This window comes from Branchiostoma lanceolatum, chromosome 1, assembly GCF_035083965.1.
Source record: "Branchiostoma lanceolatum isolate klBraLanc5 chromosome 1, klBraLanc5.hap2, whole genome shotgun sequence".
NCBI lineage: Eukaryota > Metazoa > Chordata > Leptocardii > Amphioxiformes > Branchiostomatidae > Branchiostoma > Branchiostoma lanceolatum.
In genome coordinates, this window is record NC_089722.1 from 27,675,897 (window position 1) to 27,691,998 (window position 16,102).

The window sequence follows — 16,102 nt, forward strand, 5'->3', positions numbered from 1 at the left end:
GACCCCAAATATCCCAGCCTGTCACTCTGTCAACATGGTGTTCTCGTATAAAGGTGTCCTCAAATATAGGTCGTCATCCAAAAAATAGCACATTGAAAGGGAATTTCAACTTTTCCTCATTAATCATGTAAAGAAGGACCTGATTTGCATAGAATGCATCTCATTATGTTAATCATCACTAATCGTTTCTACCTGCCCCAAACAATAAGATCCACCAAACCCTGCTTGTGTTATTCTCCTCCAAAATTTAGATGAAAAATGCCCACTGTAGTACCGTAGGACCCCCCCCCCCAAAGACCCATCTTCGTTTTCCCGATCCCCAACAACCTACTAAATTTGATCACGATCCATTTGATTTCCCTCGAATTATGCCACCAACAAACAAACCGACAAACACAAAAGGTCCACTGCAGCATAAAAGGAACCCCACAGAAGACCCATCTTCTAACTTGACCTTCGTCTGCCCAACTGAAACTTACCTACCAATAAAACGCAACACCAACATCCGTCCATGGCATCAAGAGTTATATCGCCAACACCATCACTCCACAAATCCCAACCAAAAATATACCCTTCGGCCTACAGCGAAGGCAACAATCGATTATAAGTCTAAGTTTATAAACCCATCAAAGCCTTAAAACTATTTCTGTCGGCAAACTTTGACGCGGCAAACTCTTTGCGACACTTGCTCCATTTGATATTCTTGTTGAAACACTTTAACTGCATAATCATACTTATGGTTTCTTCCATGTCCGACAGCACGTCCCATGTTACCTTGGGGCCGGTATTGAGGAAACCGCGCTGCATCTCGGGAAGGTCGCGGATGATACTGGTCTCCTTGGCAACGGCCAGTCGAAACAACTCGGTGGAGTCACATGACTGTCCGTTTAACCGTTTGTGATCGGCGGCGTCTCCACTGACAAAGTAACTTCGCATTTTGGGATTGAAGTAGTACGCTACAGACGCTACGTTAGACTCATCGTGCACAAGGTAGTCACATTTAGACAGCAGTAAAATGTCTACCAATACTTCATCACCAAACTGTCGTGCCACAGCTTTGTCGCGCCCAAGTTTGTCGATTACTTCGTCTCCTCGGAAACCCTCGGCGTGTACAACCTTGTCCTTCCCGAACTCGTCTTTGAATGCCGCATTGACCTCGTGATCGTCGGAAGCGAGGAAGATCCTCACTGGCTTGTCACCGACGTCTTCGGCCTTGACGTCGTCAATAATCTTCTTCACCACTTGGAGGAAATCTTGAAGTTCGGGTGCTTCTTGTTCCTCGTCAGACATCTCTTCGAGATGATCGTTTCCCAATCTGACATGAACACCTGTAGGAGGCACCATAAAAAAAGGAGAAATAAAAAAAAAACATGCATTCTCTTCCTTTGCAATTGGTTACGTCATGCGTCTGCACGGTCACGTGTTTCCATGGCCGTTGGGAACATCAGTTGTTGGACAAAAACACGGTGAGTCTAAATTGGAAGGAAGTTATACATATCCAGTCATAATGTTATATGTCAGCACGGAAAAAAGAAATGTAAAATCAAAGTCATAGTCATCATTTTTTGTCGCAAGTCTTTATATTGAGATAACTAAAATATTAGTTGAATGAATTGGGAAAACTGTTCGCACCTATATTGATGCGTCCAGCCATGAAAGACTGGTAGAATGTATCCACCATCTTTCGAATGCGGGGAGCGGGTTTGATGTAACCGGATATGACGTAGCTGACGAGAGCGCTGACCTCTGCGGTGATTGGTGGGGAGTATGATGATATCTTGTTTTCCATGTCAGCAAACCGGAAATCCACTAGGTTTCCCTCCCCGCCAGTACGCGTCTCCCAAATCTGGGCAAAATAAATGTAGTGCCAAGTTTTTTATTGGCTTCTATTATAGACGTGAGTTGAGAACGGTTTATGACCCATGCCTTCAGCAATTCTTTAACCAGCGAATACACAAACAATGAGACTGCAAAAAAGTCATATTTCTATGTCAGAAGCGGGGTTAATCTGTTACATATGGGAGAAAGTTAGGAAAAAAACCTACCGAAATCTGGTCGACATGATACCTCATAGGTCCCATGCAGACACTCGTCTTTGCTTCTTCTTCAATGCCTGGGTTGATCGCTAAAAGAGAAAATGTCAAAATCTATATAATCGAAATTAAACCAACAGACTAACATCACGGATCTTAATTTGTGACAAGCTATTTCGGGAATTCTTTCAAAGCATTGGTAGTCGTGTAAGAAATGTCTCCACCCCTTTGGTGTCGCCAAAACACCAGTAAGGGTACCCAGTGAATGGAAAGTCAATCTGAAAGTTCCCTGCCAATTAAATGAAAACTAAATCAGTGGTTTGTATATGTGAAATACAAAAGGAAGAGAGAAAGGCAAGAAACATCACAAAACGGTATGCTTTCAAGTTTCAACACAATCTAAGATCTATAATATGATTTTTGCTGTTAGAGGTTGGGTTAGGGTTAGGGGTAGGGGTAGGAGTGGGGTAGGGCCAGGGAAAGGGTAAGGTTTGGGGTTAAGGTTGACGCACTTGGTTGCAGTTGATACAAGTTTTAAGGTTATGCTTTTTATGTATTACCTTCAAAGTACCATGTCCAGTAGTTCTTGTTGTGTCCAGGCGATCCGCAGTACTCACAGTCCGACCACACGACAGTCGGGGTGAACCCTCGCACCTTTTATAGAGCAATACGTCACAAGGTCACAATAGAGAGACACGACGACACTCGTTACCCTTACAGGTCTTACAGTAACTCCCATACTTCCTAAGAAAGCCACATCAAAGGAGAACAAGTCTTTTTAGGCCTTCTCAAGAATGTCTTGAAGGGCTGAATGTTTGAAGTTTGCATACCTCGGGGATTACTGATGCCGCATTGGTAGATTTCCGATTCTTTTGATGTTTATTGTTGGAGGAATCATGAGAGGTGAAGCCGTTCTTCATTTAACGTTCTGTTGATATTTTACAACCTTTCATTCAGTTTTCCAAATCACACAAGAAGGGTTTTTTTGCCGCATAAGCGGAATGATACAAATCGCAACAGAAAATCGTCAGAATCAATTGCATACACTGGTACAAGTACACCTTTGACGCTCTCCTCATCATTGACATTGTTATCCTATGAACAGTGCCAAGGACATTACGGTTGTATCGACTAGATTTTCAATGGAAGAAGCAGAAAGATGGTTACACAAAGTTTGATTAGAGTAAGCATTGGCACAATATATTACGACACATACCAGACAAGTTGCCAGGTCATCGATGGTCATCAGTAGCAGGGAGGCGAATCCTGTTCCACGACAATTCCCGATGGACGGTTCGACCACACAAGCCACACCCTTGCTCTTTCCTCCAGGGTTTTGGTGGATGGCGACCGGTTTATCGGTCTCTAGGTACTTGTTTAGATGTCTCAGTGCTGAAAAACACAAACACAGTAACATATCTACTGCATCAATCTTGATAGTGTATTGCAAACTTCTAGTATACGTAAGTAGGAAGGGGGATACAAGTCACGTTTGGGACCGAATTGCAGCGCCACCTAGCGATGGGAAGTAGAACCGGACACATTGTCCTGAGGAATGTATCGAACCGCAGAGCTCCATGCGCATCGGTTCTGCGCAGATTTTTGTAAGATACTGGTTCCTCGGTCACGGTCTGACCAAGGTCTGACCCAGTTTAACCCCGGCCCGTTGCATGGGTGTAAACAACTACCTGTGGTGCAACAAAAAGACATCGGACCTATATAATGTTTGTACCGTATATCTACATGATTTGCCCAGTATAACCGTGTACGTATTTCGTGCACTGCAAATCGGCGGCGAACATTTTGCGTAATTAAAATCTCTTCCCCACTATGCAGGCCCTGATTATTGTATTTTCAAATCTTGACAGAATCCAGACAATCTTTAATCACAGACAACGACAACACAATTACTTAATGATATGTTCTGCATCATACTAGCCTCCTGGGCAGGCTCTACTAGTCTGACTTTGTTTTCTTTTGGCATATCCTTTTTTATTGCATTCAACTTGCAAGGCTGTCGCTGTTGCCACTGAAATAGTATGTTCTAAAACGTCGACGATATTTTTGTAGAGCAGGTTTTAAGATTAATCCATTTGAAATGTAAGTTGTAGCCAGAAAACAAAATAGTCACTGGCAAATGTTTTTATATATCACAATGTAATCCGTTCTATAAGAAGAATGCTTTTGGAACAGTTTCTTCAAAGCAGAGTTCGCTTTACAAGTTAGCAAATTGCCGTCCATTCTCTAAATTTGGAGTTTAGTCTGCAATTTGCCAAATTACACATAATTAACAATTACATGTAGTACCAATTACATCTTACATTAGATGTTCCGTCCATTGAAGTGACCGGGCCGAAATTAGACAGAAGACCTCTTCTGGGTGTCTTATGCAATCAACATAACCTTAAGCTTATGCATTTGAAACAGATAAGATGCCATTCTAAGATACTACGTACAATATACAATAAAGTTCGGTCCCTTTCCTCAACAAAAATTCCGAGGCCTGTCGCCCATTCCTGGAGTCGACTAAAAAACTTCTAGTTCTAGTTCATAGTCTGCAAACTCCCTGGTAGAGATATCGCGCCGATGGAGGAACCGCAGCTGCAGCGTCCGGGTTATGGGTGTGATGACATCAGCCTGCTCTTGAAGGTGTCCAGTTAGGGGCTGTTACGAAGCAGAAACACTGTCACAAAAATCGTATATATGTTTTTAAAAAGGGACATGTTTTTTTTATAAGGGGGCAAATTAAATCCACATATGTTTTGAAAATAGGGCCGTTTTTTTAAAGGGGGCAAATTAAATCCACATATGTTTTGAAAATGGCACATGTTTTTAAAAAGGGGGCAAATTAAATCCACATATGTTTTGAAAATGGGACATGTTTTTTAAAAGGGGGCAAATTAAATCCACATATGTTTTGAAAATAGGACATGGGTTTTCTTATGGGTCATATCTTTTAAAACAATATGCATCTTAAAAATAACCAAAATGAGAATATGAGACGAAAAAAAACATACACCATTTTCATTTTGTACCGTGTATAAGTTTATTCCCCAATCCAGGAAACCCACCGGTTTGCAAAGTGGTGCTTTCAAAATGGTCTATCGTTTCCGATTTACCCCCCATTTTGATAGTGGTGCTTTCCAGTTACGCCGATTTCAAAGTGGTCGATTTCAAAGTGGTCGATTTCAAAGTGGTCGATTTCAAAGTGGTCGATTTCAAAGTGGTCGATTTCAAACTCCAAACGGAAATGAAATGACGTAAGTCGGAAATGACGTAAGTCGACGCTCATCGCCAGAGAAGCCACCAAGTATCGGTGATCGCTGTTTACGTCCTTGTTTTCACCGTCTTGTACGCGTTTTCTGATCAGCTACGTGTCCCCAGGATATACCAGGTTTGTGTTGAATTCAGACTATATAAAGTCTTGTTTGTTTCATAAATATGATTAAATTCGACTGGAAATGCGTGTTTTGTAATGACGCCAGATGGGGGAGGGGGGCATGAACTCGTACGAATACATGTTCACCACGCGTATACACCACCATTTGTTACTAGTAATAATGTTTTATCTGTGTGCATGTGCTTACATAATGGACACATCTAGACCTTCTGGTGAAACGGTGTTGCTTTCCAGGATAGTTGGCCATTCTTACGGGAAACTTCAAACATATACAAAGAAGAATGGTAGAAAGGTTGAGCCTCGTATGTGTATGCCTTGTTGCTGTGATTTATTATGTTATAATATTTGTGTGTATGATCTAAGGATAACAGTATGGCTATTTCTTGAGAGAAAAGAATTGTGTAATGAACGTGGCAAACATGAACACATGCTACATAATTTGATCCCAGTTTGCACATGAAAACATTTCGATTTAGTTACATTTTATTTATTCATCAGCTTTCACTGTTGCTCGTCAATATATGTGTATATTTTTTTTGTTCTTTGCTAGTTTTATGGACACCAGCAATAAAGTGGCTGGGCCATATCTGCGAGTCAAGGACTGGAGTCAGATGCCACTAAGAACTGTTGACTCGGAGCGAAATTCTACAAGTCTGTGGAGCAGCTTCAACCTTCCATGGACATGTTAACTGTTTTTGTGTAACTGAAGACATTCAAATTTTTCAATGCAATTTCAGTAGGTGTATACATGATAGTGAACACTGTAACTAGTATAAGTATAAAGGTATGTACCATACGTTTGGTGTTCGGAACTTCCCCCTCCAACCCCTGCGTTTGACTTCTGTAGTTCTTTCTAGGATGTGTTGACTACTGTATTTTGACAAGATAACACAAATATGTTTCCTTCAATTTTAGCCTCACATCATTGCCTTGTCTAAGATTCAACTTTAGGCATGTAAGAAACCACGGTTTTCTTATATAAGTAAGGTTTTTATTGCACAAGAAAAATACTATTAGTGTTGTAGCCTTTTGCGTAGAATATGTTAACTATTATAGTGTAATTATTATTAAAAATCCATTTCCTGCAACTTCATGCCTCAGTCCGACTGATATGAGACACATGGGAAATCCCCCAAGTTCTTCTTACATATTGATGATAACTTTTACTCTACTAGTACATTGCATTGCACAATACATTGAAGGTACAGCAGCATTCTTCACAAAGCACAATCTTCATCTTCAATGGGAATGGAAAATACACTCCAAGGTCTATTCATATACTACAATGATGGATGTACATGTACAGTCTGTCACAAACTGAAAGTGACCAAAGCGTACATGTATATTGAAACACAAAGTGGTGAATTTTTGAATAAGAATAAGTATAATAAGAATAGGTAAGAAAGGAACTTGAGGAGAAACCCTTGCCATCTGACAAAGGATGAATATTGAACAATCTACAAAATGTACAATCTGCATGTGATTTTTTTCCGTCAATTAGGACATGCAGACCATGCTTGTCCGTACAGTAAAAATACATGAGAACCTCTACACAACATCCCACTACATGTATTAGTACATAATTAGATCAAGTTCAGAGAACACACACAGAGATCACACCTTTATCATTTACTCATGATTCATTCAATATCACTGGTCGGAATAAGTATGATACAGGCAACAAAGGACATTCTAGGCTACACCATCATGCTCATATTTTCTAAACAATGACATCATCTGCATAGATACAACTAGATTGAAGAATCATAGCTTCTTATAAAGAGACTGAGTGTTGTGAAACATTACATGAAATGGATCAATTTTCATTTACATGTACTAGCTATTCATTCAATTCATTTACCCTGAGGAATCCAACACTTACAAAATATTCTACAATCATTTGCAAATACAAAAATTTTGTTCACATCAAACTTAATTATCTACAATATTATAAAGCACCAGGTATATCAGGTACGCATATTAAATAAGAACACATACTTCGATGTGCTTACAGATACTTGTATCCAGCAGGGATGAAAATCAACATGTTTTCATTGCTTCAGAAAGCACTAAACTGTCAATGTGTGTTGTTTCAAATACATTATAATTTATATACATATCCTTGGTTCAACCGTTGGTTGAAAGACTTTGACACATGCATGTGCATATGCATGACATTCATCCTTGTGTAGACAGCATGATGCATCAACAGCTACATTGTATGGTCATAGCACTCATAGGTGCTGTGTATATGCAGCAAGGGCTGGGAAAATCCCCACAGTGCCGATCCTCTGGAGCATACTATTAGTAAGAAACAAGGAAAATGCGTTCAAATTGACATAACAACAATTCCCAGTGGCAACAAGGTAAGTTATTCAAAATGTCTAAAAAAACTGAATAATACGTGGTAAATTTACACGCTATGCATATTTTTACAAACCTGAGAAAAACATGCCAGCCAGCAAGGACAAGTAATTTTAATCTTCGTCTGGAATCTGGATAGATATTCCTTTCAAACTAATGCACGATCATACAAATTTATACTCGCTAAGGTCTCTTAACAAACAGAATAAGAAACACAAATTTATTTTTGTGGCTTCCTGGGTTCGTATCAGACTACAAAAATCGTGTCCGAACTTGCACATGGTTGCGCCGACCGTTCGCCCCCCTCCCCATTCCCCTCACTGACTACGGAGCAAAACTATCGCAAGTTTGTACATTTTAACAATTCATATCAACGAAAATTGAACCACATATCATATCATTGATCGTCTCAAGTTGTTACAACGTAAAGTGAAGAGTTCCTCGATAGCTAGCTCGGCACGCAATTTGCGTAGTTTTGTAATCTTCCAAACGATACGGCTGCATTACGATTTACATTCTATAAAGTACCGATTAAACATGCAACTCTAAAATTATTACAACGTGAAAAAGTCAACACAAACCTGGTATATCCTGGGGACACGTAGCTGATCAGAAAACGCGTACAAGACGGTGAAAACAAGGACGTAAACAGCGATCACCGATACTTGGTGGCTTCTCTGGCGATGAGCGTCGACTTACGTCATTTCCGACTTACGTCATTTCATTTCCGTTTGGAGTTTGAAATCGACCACTTTGAAATCGACCACTTTGAAATCGACCACTTTGAAATCGACCACTTTGAAATCGGCGTAACTGGAAAGCACCACTATCAAAATGGGGGGTAAATCGGAAACGATAGACCATTTTGAAAGCACCACTTTGCAAACCGGTGGGTTTCCTGGATTGGGGAATAAACTTATACACGGTACAAAATGAAAATGGTGTATGTTTTTTTTTCGTCTCATATTCTCATTTTGGTTATTTTTAAGATGCATATTGTTTTAAAAGATATGACCCATAAGAAAAACCATGTCCTATTTTCAAAACATATGTGGATTTAATTTGCCCCCTTTTAAAAAACATGTCCCATTTTCAAAACATATGTGGATTTAATTTGCCCCCTTTTTAAAAACATGTGCCATTTTCAAAACATATGTGGATTTAATTTGCCCCCTTTAAAAAAACGGCCCTATTTTCAAAACATATGTGGATTTAATTTGCCCCCTTATAAAAAAAACATGTCCCTTTTTAAAAACATATATACGATTTTTGTGACAGTGTTTCTGCTTCGTAGCTGTCTACTACGTGGGCGGAGAGGATGTTTCATTCGGGTATTGTCCTGGCGAAGTAGGCGAATTTAGCAGTGTCACACTTGGGTTGAAGGGTTCTGTACTTATGGGTGTGGTTGGCACGGGTACGTGTGTGTGCTGGGGTGAGACGAGTGGAATAGCAACAACGGTTTGCCTTGGAGAAGATTTGGATCTTTCGCAGCCGGTGCCTTCTTTGTGTATGCTGGAATAATGTCACTATATGCAACAATAACATCGTGGTCATATGCAATGCCAGGTAGGGTAACTAGTGAGACTGGGCTTGGATGTAACAAACAGATCCAGCAGACGGCCTAACCTGGTAGGCTCACGCTGCATCTGGGCCACGGTTGTTGTTAAATATGGATACTAGACGCTCAGATGGCACGCGCTCTCTAGAGGTCTTAGGGATAGATTCTGTTTCCCAGTCCACGTCTCCGAGGTTAAAGTCTCCGCCAAGAATAATGGTACTCCCAGGATTATTCTTGGTAAGATTTCTAACATGTTTGATGGATTTCTCCAGTTCATCTAACTGCTCGCTATGTTTACCACTAGGTGTCCTGTAGTAGCTACCCAGGTAAAGTGACTTCTTATTTTTGAGAGACACTTTCATCCATGAAATTTCCGCCTTGATCTCACTGGGCTGCTCGACTTCCACCTGTGTAACAGCCTCGTACAGCAATCAACACGCCATCTGCTCCACTAGCTCGGTCCCGCCAGCTGACAGGCGTTGGCGGCATAAACTCTGCGCTGTGATGATGTGGCCCCAGCTTTGTTTCGAACCAAAGGATGGCGTCTTGCCTGGTATAAGATACGAGGTTGGCGAACTGTGCCACCTTGCTGATGATACCATCTGCGTTGACTACCAAAGTTCGCCAGCCAGTTATGTGACTTAGGTGGAAGGAGACCTGCTGTTACGCTGTCACCAGAACTGTCGGTGGGGGAGTCTCGTTACTCAAACTTACAGCAGGGGAGACAGCAGGTGAACATCAGATGATGGGCTGTTTCCACTACGGTGTTAGCAGACACCATGGTATGGAAATTGGGACGAAATGATGACGGTGAGGGTACGGATGACGAAGAGTCACTTGTATCAAGAGTAGGTATTTGCGTCAAGTTCGAACGAGTGAAATATAGTGTTGTCACTATCGGGTGAACTGCACTTGAAACAAGTCCAGTGGACATTTATAACGTTATCAAAGTCTTCGGTTGATATGCCATGAAATATAGTGTTGTCACTATTGGATGGATTGCACTTTAAACAAGTCCAGTGAACATTTATAACGTTATCAAAGTCTTCGGTTGATATGCCATGAAATATAGTGTTGTCACTATTGGATGGATTGCACTTTAAACAAGTCCAGTGAACATTTATAACGTTATCAAAGTCTTCGGTTGATATGCCATGAAATATAGTGTTGTCACTATTGGATGGATTGCACTTTAAACAAGTCCAGTGAACATTTATAACGTTATCAAAGTCTTCGGTTGATATGCCATGAAATATAGTGTTGTCACTATTGGATGGATTGCACTTTAAACAAGTCCAGTGAACATTTATAACGTTATCAAAGTCTTCGGTCACGTTGATATGCCATGACAGGATCGATGATACCATATGTCGCAGTTGTCGCAACACACAGCTACGTCACTCCAGTCTACCTTGAGGTCGCAATACCCACACAGGTGTGTGTCTCGTTCTCTGCCTCCTGGGGCGGCTGGCATGTGAAGTTTACACGGACCAGGATTCTACATCACCACACAACAGGAGCATATACACAGCACAGTTCTTTGTGGTGGAAGCGTTTGGGGTACAGACGCGGCGTAGGGATGTGTGCAGCGACAGGTTTAGATCATACCCTCTGGTATATGAGCACAGACCAACAACAATACTGGCGGTAGGGTCCGTGGTAGGCATGTCGAGTTTACGCCACAAGTGTAACGTTAAATAGCTGCTTGTCATGTTGGTATGACCATTGTTGACAAAGATGCTAACGGTAATTGACAGCAATATGAAAGAGAAGAGAGCAAGCCTACTTTCCTTTATATAAATGAAGCCATTTTGATGTTGTTGTTGTAACTATGAACCTCCATCAGGTTACTTGACTCGAGTACATGTAAATCGGGCGATAAACGTTAGGAGGAACGCGTTCTCTGAATATAAGCTAGTTCGGAGTTGCTACTACGCATGTGCAGTGTCAGAGGTGAAGGCCCCCGCGACGGAAACAGTGCTCGCCTCCACATTGTCTCGATTTGCATAACAACGCCCAGACGGGTCTTGTTTCCGTCGCGGGGGCCTTCACCTTTGACACTGCACATGCGTAGTAGCAACTCCGAACTAGCTTATTGTACATATATTCAAATCAGAACCTACCTTGAAACCGGTACAAAATGCCGTTTGGTAAGAAAGGGTAACCAAGGGCCATCAAAAGTACCACCAGTCCCGCCCCCAACAACACTCGGTTGTGTCTGAACATCATATTTGAGGAAATATGACTCGTCACTCTGTGGACCGCAGGACTGAAATTGTCCTCACCTTGTACCACTATGGGATAAGCCCATTCGTAAATTCGAGTGCGCATGTGTAGTGTCGGTGAAGGCCCTTGTCTTGCCTCGATTTGCATAACATGCCCAGATGTGTTTTGTTTACGTCTCAGGGGCCTTCACCATGCGTACTCGAATCTACGCACAAATGTGCTTATCTTGGCGCTGCTGTTGTAAAGCACTGTTCAGTGTTAGATGCGATGGCATATCAGTTTCTATTGCACTCAACTTGCAAGGTAGGTTGCCGCTGTTATCTCATTTAAATAATAGTTTATTTGTTTATTAGTTAGGTACGGATCTAATTATATAATTGAGTTAATGGCATCATCCAATCACTATCTAGTACCATTCTGTGAGCTGCAGACAAATGGAGTCCATTCCAAGTCACCGCGCGTGTTTGTTGCCATTGTTTAGAATTAGTTTCAAATCTTTTGTAACTGTTTGTAATATATAATTCATGGTTTTCCTAAGATTTCTAAATGTTTCCCGATTATTTGTGTAATCTTCTAAATATTTATGGTACAAATGCCGAAACTTTCTGAAGAATGGCTCTCTTTATTTCGAGATGTGTTCCAACCGAAAGAAAACTTTAGTTCACAACCTGTATGCCACTTATTTCGCCTTGATCTAGAGTTGCAAAATGCTTGAATACGACAGTCGACAACTGTTGCGGGAAATTTTCTCTTTAGAAAGAATAGAATTGATTAAAAATCAGTTCACGTGCTATATGAGCATCGATTCTTATTTGCGCATATTCAATGACAAATGATAATACAACATACAAGCATGATACAATCAGGTGATACAAAACAGTTTAGTTAGAATATGGGGTACTTCCACCACTGTAGTGGGCTATGACTATGGCAAATAATAATACTGCACCAAATCTAGACTTTAAAAACCCAAGAATGCGCTAAGGCCATCTCTCTTGGACGCTGCAAACTCTCGACCACATTTGCTCCATTTCATGTTTCTGAAAAAACATCTCAGTGTCTCCACAATTTCTTGTTTATCATCGTCTGACGCATTCAGTAAACTAATCATTTTCCGCTTCTCCAATTGGTCCCAGTTGATGCTGGTCTCCTTGGCAACGGCCTGACGTAATAGCTCCACGGGGTCGTCACGTGATTGTCCGTTAAGCCGCTTGTGATCTGAAGCATCCCCACAGACAAAGAAACTTTGTATGTTTGGGTTGAAATAATAGGCTACAGATGCTACATTGGACTCATCATGGATAAGATAGTCACATTTAGACATCAGTAAGATGTCCATAAATACTTGGTCACCTAAATGACGCCCCCAAACTCTGTCCTCTAGCCTTTTATCCATCTCTTCTCCCCGAAAAGCTGTGGTGTGTACAACATTGGCCTTCCCAAACTCTTCTTCAAACGATGCAATGACGTCAGCACGATCGGACGCAAGGAAGATTCTGACTTCCTTGTCCCCTTGTTCAGTCTTGATGTCGTCCATAATGTGCTTTGTCGCTCGAAGGAAATCTTGTAGCTTCGGCGTTTTTTGTCCCATGATGATCATCTCTTCAACGTGCTCTTCCAACAGTCTGACATGGACACCTGAAATTGATGGACATATCAAATTTTATTCCCTTTTCAATATCCAGATTACTACGTCTGACAATTACGGCCGGTCAGAAGAAATGAACAAAATAACTAACGTTACATATGAACCTTAAGTGTGTTTAAGTTTTTTTTTATATCTGAAAGTTATTTGAGTATTTTTGGTATGAGAAAGATTAAAGAAGTAATCTACATGTACATGTACTAACATAATTCCACCATGGTACATAATTCCGCCACCCTAAAAAGATACGTCCAAACAGATCTCCAACCCAACGTCCTCCAGTATAATGCGCTCCTGTGTATCAAACCTGTCCATACCTGGGGGGTGCTGCACTATGATCTCTCAAACCCACTGTTTTTCAAGTGGCAGATTTATGTAATCCGGCGGATTAATGTTAATGAAGATTAACACAAGAAATGTACAAAAAAAAGTACCTATATTGATCCGTTCCGCCATGAAAGACTGATAGAATGTATCCACCATCTTTCGAACACGGGGAGCGGGTTTGATGTAACCGGAAATGACGTAGCTGACGAGAGCGCGAATCTCTGCTGTGATTGGTTGGAAGTATGATGATATCTTGTTTTCCATGTCGGCAAACCGGAAATCCACAAGTTTCCCCTCCGCTCCTGGTCTCCTCGGATAAGCCTGAAGAATGTGACATGATGAAGTGAGACATACATTCAGCAGTAGCTTACCGTAAGTAATGAAATATCCGCAGTGGTTTCATGTTTATGGTTTTTGTGTTGTCCTGGGGCTCTCGTTGCGAATTCATCCCGCTGCGAAAATGTAGCCTGTCTTACATTGCGTCGCTATGGTTGATTCAGCCTTTCGGCTTCAACCGTGAATCTTTCTTTAGTATCTATGATATGGAGGATTCAATGTTTTTGATTTGAGGAGAGAAAGTTGGTAAAGAGAAAGTTAGTAAATCGAAAGTGTCCTACCGAAGTCAATTTGAAATATTCCCTGGAGATCCCCATGCAGACCCGCGTCTCTGTTCGGTTTTCAATACCCGGGTTGATCGCTGTATTGGAAATAAAAAAAAAGCAGAGTGAAAAAATAATACAGTAAATGATAAATTTTCAATCGTAAATTCCTCCACAGTTATATCTAAATTATACACATTTATAGGTAAAAATACCAAAAAAATACGAGAAATACTATAGGAAAATTTAGAGACGTGCCATTTAAGAGATCACAAGCCAGTCGGGTGAATATATAATTACATGATGATGAAAGAAGACTAACTTCAAGTACAAGTAGTGCATGACCAACACTAGGAAAAAGTTTTGACTAACACCTTGTTTACGGAAAGGACCTTTGTACTGCTGCATGTAGCAGTGGAATGGTCCATACCGAAAATTCAAATTTCTCCCAGTGTTGGTCATGTTAAAGTTTTCATAATATCAGCTTTCATAACATCATTTACCACCACAGATGAACGTTCATGCTAATAACCATAGGTATCATACGTATTGATTGACAATATACCTTCAAAGTACCAGGTCCAGTAGTTTCTCCCGGGTCCAGACGGCCCACACGAGTCACATGCCATCCAGATGACAGTAGGTGTCAAGCCTCGCGTCTGTACAAAGGAACAGACTATCGCTATAAGTGATGATGCTTTTAGCTTAGTTTTCTTACCGTCAGCATATGATACAGTTACTCGTCATATTAGTATAGCATGTTAAACTGAAACGCGAATTTTCCGCAAATGATATTGGGAGTCGAGGGTACTAGTAATTATATATATACTAGTATACCTCGCAATTTTAATTTTAATGTGGTATGGTTGAGGGTTGAAGTATTGAATCAACATCATTCATGAAGAAGGTCTCGACGTAAGAGCGACTGAAAATTCGAGGTGAGCTACGTTCGCTTGTGTTGAACGAAAGAAGCAAACTTCATCATAACAGAAGTATTGTGAAATATTTGTTATGAATAAGCAGCTGGTGTATGGATAAATCAATGACTAACATACCAGACAAGTCGTCAGGTCATCTATGGTCTGCAGGAGTACTGAGGCGAACCCCGTCCCACCACAGTTTGTGAGCGCCGGTTCGACCACACACGCAACCTCTCTGTCCTGCTCTCCGGTGTCACGGTGGATAGTGGCAACTGGATTCTTTGTTCTAAAGTCGCCCTCAAACTTGGATACTGAGAAACACACACAACAAACATTCAGTTTTTGGCTGTCCTCATCGAACTGAACAGTATATGAACCAGTTCAAAACACCAATATTTCAAATCCACGTATTCAAGGCATTCTTGAAAAGGCCTCATTACACGATTGTTTGCGTGCCGTGGTCATAGGTACCGGCAGAACCAAGTTGACGATACATTTGTTTACTTATCATATTAACTGTCAGAAAATACAACTCTTAGTACTGCCAAAAGTTACTACCACCATATCAAAACAATGAGGTTTAGATTTTGTCTGATTAAAACCTATTTTATTAAAAGCATATCCAGGTTTCTTGCATTTCTCAATGCACCAATCCTGATTATAACGACAAGGTACATTCGACCAAGCAGTAATAGATAAAATTATACACATGTACACAGAGACATCGCTGTCTTGAATGCTGCAAAACTTACCTTTGATCCTATAGATCCTATCCGTCAAAGACAGGTAATAACCAACGGACGCAAGAAGCATCACTAGTACTATTCCAAACAACGCTGCACGGACGTTGAACAGCATTTTTGACGAGACAGAGCGTCGAGTCATGGCACTATAAAGCGTGTAACGCGGGCTGGTGGAATGCTGGAAATGGGCACCAGGAGTTGCTCTACCAGTGGTTTAATTATGGCTTATGGTCAGACTACACCTGGCTACCCTTTTCTACTAATTATGGTAACGTTACAATAGGGTG

At 40.9% G+C, this 16,102-nt stretch overlaps 3 protein-coding genes and 2 long non-coding RNA genes across 5 annotated transcripts in view; 2 read left to right on the top strand and 3 right to left on the bottom strand.

Moving 5' to 3' along the window:
- Positions 1 to 16,102, top strand: part of LOC136446169 (uncharacterized) — a 132,266-nt gene that overhangs the window by 17,647 nt on the left and 98,517 nt on the right. The window lies entirely within an intron of this gene.
- On the bottom strand, positions 352 to 11,657 carry LOC136446054 (uncharacterized). Its single transcript, XM_066444332.1, has 6 exons — positions 11,479 to 11,657; positions 3,250 to 3,425; positions 2,594 to 2,687; positions 2,046 to 2,125; positions 1,633 to 1,846; positions 352 to 1,328 (listed from the first exon to the last, which is right to left on the bottom strand). The coding sequence occupies exons 1-6, from the start codon at positions 11,582 to 11,584 to the stop codon at positions 616 to 618; spliced, it is 1,383 nt and encodes a 460-aa protein (XP_066300429.1). The 5' UTR covers positions 11,585 to 11,657; the 3' UTR covers positions 352 to 615.
- On the top strand, positions 4,700 to 6,521 carry LOC136446041 (uncharacterized). The gene is made up of 2 exons (XR_010757486.1): positions 4,700 to 5,427; positions 5,984 to 6,521. It is a non-coding gene; the product is annotated as an uncharacterized lncRNA (long non-coding RNA).
- Positions 7,048 to 9,091, bottom strand: LOC136446047 (uncharacterized). The gene is made up of 2 exons (XR_010757489.1): positions 8,379 to 9,091; positions 7,048 to 7,734 (listed from the first exon to the last, which is right to left on the bottom strand). It is a non-coding gene; the product is annotated as an uncharacterized lncRNA (long non-coding RNA).
- Positions 12,360 to 16,032, bottom strand: LOC136446084 (uncharacterized). The gene is made up of 6 exons (XM_066444359.1): positions 15,825 to 16,032; positions 15,208 to 15,383; positions 14,718 to 14,811; positions 14,171 to 14,250; positions 13,661 to 13,874; positions 12,360 to 13,219 (listed from the first exon to the last, which is right to left on the bottom strand). Exons 1-6 carry the CDS (start codon positions 15,955 to 15,957, stop codon positions 12,543 to 12,545), a joined length of 1,374 nt encoding a protein of 457 aa, XP_066300456.1. The 5' UTR covers positions 15,958 to 16,032; the 3' UTR covers positions 12,360 to 12,542.

Bases quoted from the DNA above. Each gene is read 5' to 3' on its own strand.
- LOC136446054 (XM_066444332.1), bottom strand. From the start codon at position 11,584: ATGATGTTCAGACACAACCGAGTGTTGTTGGGGGCGGGACTGGTGGTA. The intron at 2,688-3,249 runs GTATGTGTCGTA...GCTCTATAAAAG, and splicing joins ATGACCTGGCAACTTGTCTG to GTGCGAGGGTTCACCCCGAC. The intron at 1,329-1,632 runs GTGCGAACAGTT...TGCCTCCTACAG, and splicing joins GGCTGGACGCATCAATATAG to GTGTTCATGTCAGATTGGGA.
- LOC136446084 (XM_066444359.1), bottom strand. From the start codon at position 15,957: ATGACTCGACGCTCTGTCTCGTCAAAAATGCTGTTCAACGTCCGTGCA. The intron at 14,812-15,207 runs GTATGTTAGTCA...TCCTTTGTACAG, and splicing joins ATGACCTGACGACTTGTCTG to ACGCGAGGCTTGACACCTAC. The intron at 13,875-14,170 runs GTAGGACACTTT...CACATTCTTCAG, and splicing joins AATATTTCAAATTGACTTCG to GCTTATCCGAGGAGACCAGG.